At 30.0% G+C, this 9,712-nt stretch overlaps 1 protein-coding gene across 1 annotated transcript in view; it reads left to right on the top strand.

Annotated features, from left to right (window-relative positions):
- LOC105141530 (protein TRANSPARENT TESTA 12-like) overlaps positions 1-7,008 on the top strand; it is a 56,922-nt gene extending 49,914 nt beyond the window's left edge. Inside the window, exons 4-10 of the mRNA XM_011048774.1 lie at positions 4,526-5,067; positions 5,246-5,332; positions 5,429-5,485; positions 5,598-5,836; positions 5,960-6,078; positions 6,281-6,367; positions 6,441-7,008. Coding sequence (XP_011047076.1) covers positions 4,526-5,067; positions 5,246-5,332; positions 5,429-5,485; positions 5,598-5,836; positions 5,960-6,078; positions 6,281-6,367; positions 6,441-6,521 — 1,212 coding nt within the window. The 3' untranslated portion in view covers positions 6,522-7,008. The remainder of the gene's footprint in view (positions 1-4,525; positions 5,068-5,245; positions 5,333-5,428; positions 5,486-5,597; positions 5,837-5,959; positions 6,079-6,280; positions 6,368-6,440) is intronic.
- Positions 7,009-9,712: the final 2,704 nt, after the last annotated feature.

Raw genomic sequence — 9,712 nt, 5'->3', positions numbered from 1 at the left:
TTCCCTACAATATTGTGTGATCACTGAAATAATTTGTTGTCTAATATCTTCTCCATTTACCTCCTTGACATTATCATCTACTGATTTCTCCAAGGATTCAAAGTAAAATACTATAAATTATATATATATATATATATATAATAAGATGCTTATTGATATCTACCTTAATTTGCTTTAGGTTTCAAATTCACCTAATGCACTAAATCCCTCCACAAAGCATACTAATAACATTTAAATAAAAAGACTTTATTTTACTCGTTATAATATTATAATTCAATCAACTCTTCTAACTTCCCATAATAATCAACTTTAAATTCATTAGAAGTTGATTCCTTAACACAAATTTCATTGTTATATGTCTTTTTACAATGATCATATTCTTCAGTATGAAAGACATGTTCATTGATAAAATAACTGTTATATCACTTCACCTTTCTTTCAGGGCTGGAATATAGTAAATCCAAAGTAACACTAGCATTTTTTCTTAATTGATAAACCTAATATACAATTACAATCATTAACAGTTAAAGAGAAGAGTGTGATGAAATTAAGTATTATGAGAGATAAGAATAATTAAGTATTGCTTACATGTATTATGAACCACATGGTAAATTATTTATCTTGTAATTGATAATTTTGAGATTTAGTCATATGTGAATTTTAGGATAGTACAAATTTGCGATGTTGTCTACTATGAATTATTCAATCTATTAGTTTACGAGAGTATTTGAGAAAAATTGTTAGAAAATAAAGACATGTTAAATAAGGGTTGATCTAAATTAAAAGACTTAGTTCATTGCAGCTAAATAGCACATAATTATATATTGGTCTTAATTTGATTTTTGTCAAGTATCTGGCCCTTACTGTATTTTTTAGTTCAGGTCATTTAGAGTGGAAAAATATTAACAAATTCTTATTTAAAGGAACTCCCCCTATCATTATGTCTTGGAACATGATTGATTCTTGTTCTAAAGTAAGGTTTAAAATAGTAAAAAATAAATGTTGAGATCTCTGCAATAATATAAGTCTCGTATATTAAAACCTCAATACATATACAAGTATTTGTATAGAATTAAATGAATATTTTAAATTAAAAAAAAGACAATAAAAATTTAATTAGCATGCATGTGTAATCCCTAACCTCTCAAATGGATATATCCATCTATACTAGACAAGGACTCCAACTTTTTCCTTAAACGGTAAATGTATCGGTAGATTCTTCATTAAGTCAAAGAAAAATAGATGAAATATCATCTCAGTTTTGCATATTTTCTAGACAATATTCATTTTAAGGCTCTTGATATGTTGGGTATGCAACTTGTTAAATAATATTCTCTAAAAAAATGTTATTGATCTTTGTAAATGCATTTCATATCACTTTTAGTAATAAATCCTAATAAGCAAGTGAAATGAGTATTTGCATAAATATGTAGCAGTCATGACTCTTCATTCTATAATCTACAATCCTCTTACTTCACCAATCTAGATATGTTTGAAACATGTCCATCAGAAAAATACAAACTCTTAAGCTTTTAGTAAATAAGTAATTATGTATTCTTATTTGAGATGAAGTTAGTTGTGGACTCTCTGGCCCGTGATCCATCATAAATAAACTTTATATTCTTACGATGACAAAACAAAAATATATTTACTTTAGCTTTCATGTTGTCCTTTATTTTCCCTTTTATGTCTATCACTATATTAAAAATATTTTTAACATGTTATTTTTAATATGCATGGTATCAAGATTATGGCAAAGGAGATTAGTTTTATAATAAGAAAGCTCTTAAAAAATACTTTATTTTATCCAATTATGAGTCACATCAAGACTAGAAAACTTCTGCTTACCAGATTGAACACTAAACACATCTCATCATATTATGATACCACATCATATAATTCTTCACCTTATGGTACCAATAATGCAACATCTTTTTCAACTCTACTAACAAACAAGTCATTTTTTTTCTTTTTGTACGTGTGATCGGTTGGCAAGAACCACCGGTGGCTATCAAAAAAAGACACTTTATGACTATTTATTAAGATAAAAGCTTTGTGATTTTTCATATAGCATGGACACACTAATTTTTCATGTGTGTTCAAACTAGAAACCATCTCATACATAAGAAAATCACTTATAGTCCATATCAAAACAACATTCATATGAAAATTATGTTTCCTTGAGACATCATAAGTCAAAGTTCTGGATGACCACAATTATTTCATCTCATCAATCAATGATCAATGACAAACGTCGATATTCTAACCTTGACTATTAGGACCGGGTATGATCATAGATAGAAACATGAACTTCGACCCCATACACATTTTTAGTGGCAAGTTTAAATTATGAGTGTTATCGGCCAACAAGAATAAGAAGCAGCAAATTACCTGAATGGATTGAATTTGTATGTACATAACCTAAGATGTATATTTTATGATTCCATTAAGAACTGAAGATATGCCCTATTAAAATGTTTTTAGGGTTCACCAACAAAAGGGTGTACCATGACTCCATCCACTGCATCAAGTCAATGATGCCATGTCATATGCTCAGCAATCTTTGGAGATATGAATAACCTTTACAGACTATAAGTGATTGGAAAGTATATAAGTTTTCTATGTGCAATAGAGTCCTTTCCTTGCCAGTTATGGGTTTATAACGAGCATACCAATATGTTTTACTCTCAATCAAGTATGTATTTTCAAGGTAGTACAACATGCAAAAGTTTGGACACATGTCAATTTTCTAGTGTCCTAGGCCAAGGGGTTTCATCATGAATTTAGTAGTATAAAAGTTCTTTTCAGCCTATTTTCTTTAGATAAAATGTTTCCCGTCCATTTGATGATTATATTGTAATTAGTCTTGCTTAGCCCATGATCTGATAACGAACGATGATTTACTGTGATTTGTGCACTCATCCCCTAATAGTTTGTTGATGTCTTTCAAAAGATCAAAAGACATGGTCACATCTACATTTGATTTTTCATCTGTGATTGAACATTCACATGCATAACTTTAATTCATTCTCATTGCATCTATAACCATACTCCTATAAGAATTACTATTATCATCTACAACTCCATGCACATTACTACAACTATAAGTTGGCCCCACCATCATTTCTACCATGGTCTTATAAGGAATATATGGTTCTCTGTGTGCAAGCCAACATAAGTATTTCTCCTTCAACCCTTTTTTGTAGAAAATTCATCATAACAACATCTAGATCGAGAAATTTTTTTATTTTTATACCTCTTATATGGACATCTAATACCAACTCCACTAATATTTATCGGATTAGATAATGTATAATTAATAAAACCCTTAACTGCATTACAATACTCCATCTTATGCAACCCTTCGGGTGAAACATGATACATCTAATAACAATCATCCATTATTTATATTAAACCTATATAGAATATTGATGACAACATATATTAGTTAATTACGTAAACTAAATAAGTTAGCTAGCATTGGTTTAAATCAAACTTATTCAATTTATTTTAATAATAACCTTCAATCATTATTAATTTTCTATAAAAATTCAAATTCCTCCATATTTACTAAAATTTTCAATTCAACAATAAAATTGACAAAATATAAAGCGTACTCATCATATATGCCATTATTTATTTCATTACAAAATATCTACATCACAAAATCAAAATCAATTCATCAAATAAAAAAATATATAATTTTAAAAAATTTCAAACAAACAATATCATGTACAAATAATACATTCATTCAAAAAATTTCTATGGAAAAAAAGTTATAAAACAAGTAAACACACAAACAATTTATATATACTACATCAAAACGCCATAAAAATCAACATTTTGAAAATGAGTTTAAAAAATAGGTAGTTTTGCATGAAGGGAATCCTTAAGAAAAATTCAACTAAAAGAGGAATGCTGACAGACTGAATGTTGGAGAGGCCAGATTTGTGATAATGAGAATTTGATTTATGATAAAATAAGTGGGTATGCTATTATTTATAGAGAAAACTATAGGAAGAAAAATAAATGGGTGAGAGGGGTGATCACTCGTCAGGTCATAAGTTAAATATTACTGATGGATATTAATGACGAGTTTATTTCGTCGATATTACTATATGTAATAATGACATGTTATTTTTTTTTATTCTATTTATTCTTTTCCTACTATAATTTTTTCGATGTATACTGCAAGACATAACAAAAAAAATATTTTATTGGAAAATTTTATTATAATTTATTAATAAAATTATTTTTTTTAATATTTTTATTTGTATTTATCAATTTTCTAAACAATAATTGGCATAAAAAATTTAGTGCACCAAGATTAGATTGACTTTCACTTAATGGTTTGCCCCAGATAGGAGTTATTGGCCCATTGTAGGTATTGAAATTAGGAATGAATCAATGTCTCTTTCCTATTTTACATGTCTCGCCACCTATCTGTTGTTCCAAATCTATATATGGTGCAGACAATTATTTCAATAATTGACTTACAATTATTCCAAATTTTCTCTCACGGTAGATTGGCATGTCAAGTGCGACTGAGACCTTATGCGGCCAAGCGTATGGAGCTGGACAATGCCACATGATGGGTATTTACTTGCAGCGATCATGGATCATTGATGGTGTAGCTGCAACCATCTTGCTACCCCTCTTCATTTTCACAGCACCGATATTAAAACTACTTGGACAAGATGAGGAGATAGCAATAGAAGCTGGGAAAATGTCGCTATGGTTCATTCCCATCGTCTACTATTATGTGTTGAGCTTGACCATCCAAATGTACTTGCAAGCACAACAAAAAAACAAGATTGTCGGGTTGTTTACCGCTTCCTCCTTTCTGGTTCATGTGTTTTTGTCCTGGTTATTTGTGATCAAACTTGGTTTAGGAGTTGCTGGTGCCATGAGTGCATTCATCATTTCAGCTTGGTTGCTGGTTATTGGAGAGTTTGTCTATATCTTTGGAGGCTGGTGTCCTCATACATGGAAAGGCTTTACTAAATCTGCTTTTGCTGATATGTTACCTCTAGTAAAGCTCTCATTATCCTCCGGAGTTATGATTTGGTAATTTACAAGTTTGAACTTTAACAATTTTATTCTTTTTGTTCCATTTAACATATGGGAATTTAACAGGGCTAGTTGTTTTTAAGGGAAAAAAAATACTTAAATATATACTTGAATCCTTAATGATGTTAAGCACAGAACAAATGGAACCCTGATTGTGTATGCTTTAACCTAACAGCTTAGAGTTTTGGTACACCTCAATTCTTGTCTTGTTAGCTGGATATGTGAAGAATGCAACTGTTGCTATATCTGCTTTCTCCATTTGGTAAGAAGTGATTGTGCAAATCTCAATACAGTTGCTTGGCCTGTATCAGTTCTAAGTATTAAAAAGAAGATGACTAATGCTAATTTCTTCTTTCAGCATCAACATCTATGGATGTGATTTCATGATTTGCCTTGGGTTTTTAGGTGCTTCAAGGTATTGCTTTAACCATTAAGAATACCAATCATTCTCTTTTTATCTCTATTGTCTCCATTTCGGAGCAACTGATATATTTAGTCAAATTCCATGTGTGCTGCATTTTGTACAGCGTGCGTGTATCAAATGAATTGGGAAAGGGCAATGCTAAAGCTGCAAGATTTTCTATCAAAGTTGCCCTCGTTACTTCAGTAATTATAGGAATTATCTTCTGGATTTTGTGTTTGGTCTTCAGTGATGAGATTGCGTCCTTGTTCACAAGTAATGAGGAAATTGCAGAATCTGTGTCAAGGCTTCATGTTCTGCTTGCGTTCTCAGTGTTGTTAAATAGTATTTATCCAGTACTTTCAGGCAAGTATTTCATTCTAAATTCTATAGACAAATACTATATATCAGAATAAATGTTTTTTTTTTGGTGGGTCTAAGTGCACGCATTTGTGTAATGTAAACTGAACCGTTAAAATTCTTCTCCAGGCGTAGCCATAGGAGCTGGTGTGCAAAGTACTGTTGCGTTTCTCAACTTGGGAAGCTATTATGTGATTGGAGTGCCTATAGGGCTTGTGCTTGGATATGTAGCTCATCTTCAGATCAAGGTATGTAAGAAGGATATTGTCAAGATTTATAATATCTTCTGCTTAACATAGCCATTCAAATTGATGATCCACTTTCTGACCATTTCGCAACCTTGGCGTTTCCTGATAACTTCATGACGAGTGATTTGATTTACTAGTTAAAATCCAACTCTGTAGAACTTGCATTTATTATTCACCAATATTTTCTTCTCTGCTTACACAGGGTTTGTGGATTGGATTGTTGACTGGAGTTGTAGTTCTAACACTTTTGCTATCCTACCTTACATGGAGGATTGATTGGGATGAACAGGTTTGAAAAGAATGCATGAGATTATAACGTTATAAAGCTATTTTCACCATAAGCTAACAACTTCTGTTTCCAGGTACGCAAGGCAGAAGAACGTCTTGGTCGATTTTTCATGGAACCACCGAAGCAATCTGTTGAAAACTCCAATCTTGCTTGAAAGTACTGGACAATGCTTGCTGTTGCGTTTTCAAACCACGCTTTTTTCAGATGAAAAGTAGCATCTGATTCTTTACACCTGACTAGATGGTTCAAATCTGCTGGTAGGAACTACTCTTGGGTTCCTACACACAATCTTTCGATTCTAATTTCCATTTCGTAATTAAGAGGTCACTTCAACAAGGTGGGTTTTCTTTCCTCTCCGTGATACTAATTACGTTGCAGATGGATCGATCAGTAATCTCCTTGGTCTTATGGTGGCTTGGATTCAGTCACCTTTTGGCTTGTGATCCATTTGATTTGTTTTTCCTTCTCTTCTTCTGTCTAGTTTATCCATCTTCTACTTGGCTTCCATGGCAATTCCTTTCTATGTTTTATGGTCACGATTACTCTTGCTCATCGGGTTAAATGATCTATTTATTGGATGTAATCTCTCATGTACCTTCTTAAGAAATCTACATGCTCTTATATATTCTTATTTTCTTCAATATGTCTTCTTTTGTCATGTTTAGATCAAAATGCCCTACAACCGTTTAAAAGAAAAATAGATTTTGAAAAGCCTAAAAAACATTTTAAAAAAAATACTTTAAGATATTTTGAAATACATTAAAAAAAACCTAGAAAACCCATAAAACATTTAAAAACCTAAAACTAATTAAAAATCTTAAAGGAAAATTTTTAAAAAAAAAGTATACTAAGTTATCAAATCTAAAAAAATACATAAAATATTTTTTTTATATATATATATATATGAGGCACACCTTGTTTTAAAAAAAAAATCTCTCAAAAAAAGTTCACTCTTGCTACACAATTTATAGTTCTAGATCTTATCTTGATCTTTTTGGAATTAGGTATTGTCACATTTGCTAAACACATTTGCTCTTTGAGATATTTGTAAGAAAATCTTTTATCTTTTTATAATTCATATGATGTTCTCTCAAGCTTCTTATAAGATATTTTATTAAATATATAATTGGTATTTAGAATTTCCCTCTATAAGTGGTTCCTAAACTTATTAATATGATATTTTTTATTATTATTATTTTAATGTTTGGTTCTTACATTTCATAATCTCATTTTATTAAAGTGAATAAGAAGTGGTTATTTGATGGATAACATCATTTTAGAAACAGAATTCACCAAATAGTTTTTTGTATTCTCCATATCTATCAGTTTTTATTACCTTTATTTTCTTATCAAGTTGATTTTCAACTTCATTATTATAATTGTTTATTATTGTAATTGTTCATTATTGTAATTGTTCAACATTTTAAGAGTTTCATCTTTGCTTCTAAAAAATTAAATATAACAATATCTCATGCAATCATCTATGAAAGTAATGTATTATTTTTTTTTATCCCTGGTTTGCACAAACTTTAAAATATCAATGTATAAGTTAATTAAATCAAGAAGTTTGCTATTTTTTTATTTGAATGAAAAGAAGTTTTTGTAAGTTTTAAAGTATTTTTGAATGGTCAAGTTGAATACTATATTGTAGAGGAAAGAAATGACCCACAGGGAGATATATTGAGCTTTACTAACTATTTCTTATTTTTTTACCGAGTAGTTTGAATATATTTAGGTTGAAAAGATGGAGACATGAAGGATTATTGTTGTAGTGAACCTCTAGGTTTGTATAATCATAAAAATATATGCTTTTATCATGAATCTTTGTGAGCAAACTAAACTAAAGGGCTACTGTTGTCATGACTATATCAAGTTGGATTTTAGTCAATGGAGACTTTGTCTATATCTTTTATGGATGTTGTTCTTAAACATGGAATAGCTTCTTCTTTTTTGCTTTCTCTTATTTGATACCCCTCTATTATAGCTCTTAGTAGCCTTAGACTTTGTGCTTTAAGAAGTCCTAATTTCTTCAATTTTCTCCTTGAGAACAAACTCTTTGTCAAAAAAGAAGATGAGTCATGTCATTTAAGCTTTTAGTAAAACATCTATTTGACAAGTAAATAGCATAATTTACGAACTTCAGCTCAAAACTCTTAGGTATCTTCTTGGTTTTGAGCATGTTTCTAGCCATATTAAGGATGCTTATATTCTTTCTCTCCACCACATCATTTTGTTGTAGGTATTTAGGCATTGTTAGGAGTCTTTTTATACCATGATCTTTACAAATTCATTAAAATCATTAGAAAAAAATCCACCCTCACTATTTATCCTAAGTGATTTTATAAAATAACCATTTTCTTTTTCAACTAATGTCTTAAACTTCTTAAAACCACTAAACATATTAGATTTTTCTTTTAAAAAGCATGCTTCTACTATAATCATCAATAAAAAATATAAAATATAAAATATAATTTTTTTACCAAACAAACATGGTTTCATAAGACAACAAACATCGCCGTATATTTCTTATAGGGGTTGATTTGCTTTTAATGTAGACTTTTTCAAAAAACTCTTGTGAAATTGTTTGCCTATTAAACATACTTCATAAAATTGATTTGGATGTATAATGGATGGTAGATCCTTCAACATCTCTTTTGTGTCATCATCTTCAAGCTATCAAAGTTTACAAGCGATCAAATTTTACATGTCCAAGTCTTATATGTCAAAGTCAAGTTTCATCTTTCACACATGCATTTAAGTATTTAGACACATCCATCTTTATATTTAGCAAGAACATTATATTATTTTTCATGGCTACCTTTCCAATCATATCTCCTTTAGTGTCAAATAATGTCAAAGTATGATCTTTCATCTCAATCTCATACCCTTTCTACAATAATTGTTCTAAACTCAATATGTTGCTTTTCATCATTGGTATATAACAAACATCTCCAATAAATTGATGACTTTCATCTTTCAATTTAATCAAAATGATATATTTTTCTTTGATGACAACCTTTGAATGATCTACAAAGGTAATATTACCTCTAATTGTTTCATTAAGCTTCATGAACTTGTCTTTGTCTCTACATATGTGGTTACTGGCTTCATTGTTTAGGTATCATATGTTATCTTTATCTTGCATTCTCTCATTATGCACTGCTAGTAAAGTGGCTTCCTTCTTTTCTTATATCACAAGATTTGTATTCTCCTCAACTCTCTTAGTTAGACTCTAATAGTCCCTAGTATAATGATTTGTCTTTAACAATTATAGCATTTAACTTTTGATTTGTCAAACCTGTTGTTAAATTTGGATCTTATGTTACTACTATTAGTTGAGTCAGT

Source organism: Populus euphratica, unplaced genomic scaffold (assembly GCF_000495115.2).
Source record: "Populus euphratica unplaced genomic scaffold, PopEup_1.0 scaffold206.1, whole genome shotgun sequence".
NCBI lineage: Eukaryota > Viridiplantae > Streptophyta > Magnoliopsida > Malpighiales > Salicaceae > Populus > Populus euphratica.
The sequence above is the reverse complement of the archived record's forward strand: the minus strand, read 5'-3'. Positions and strand labels throughout refer to the sequence as shown.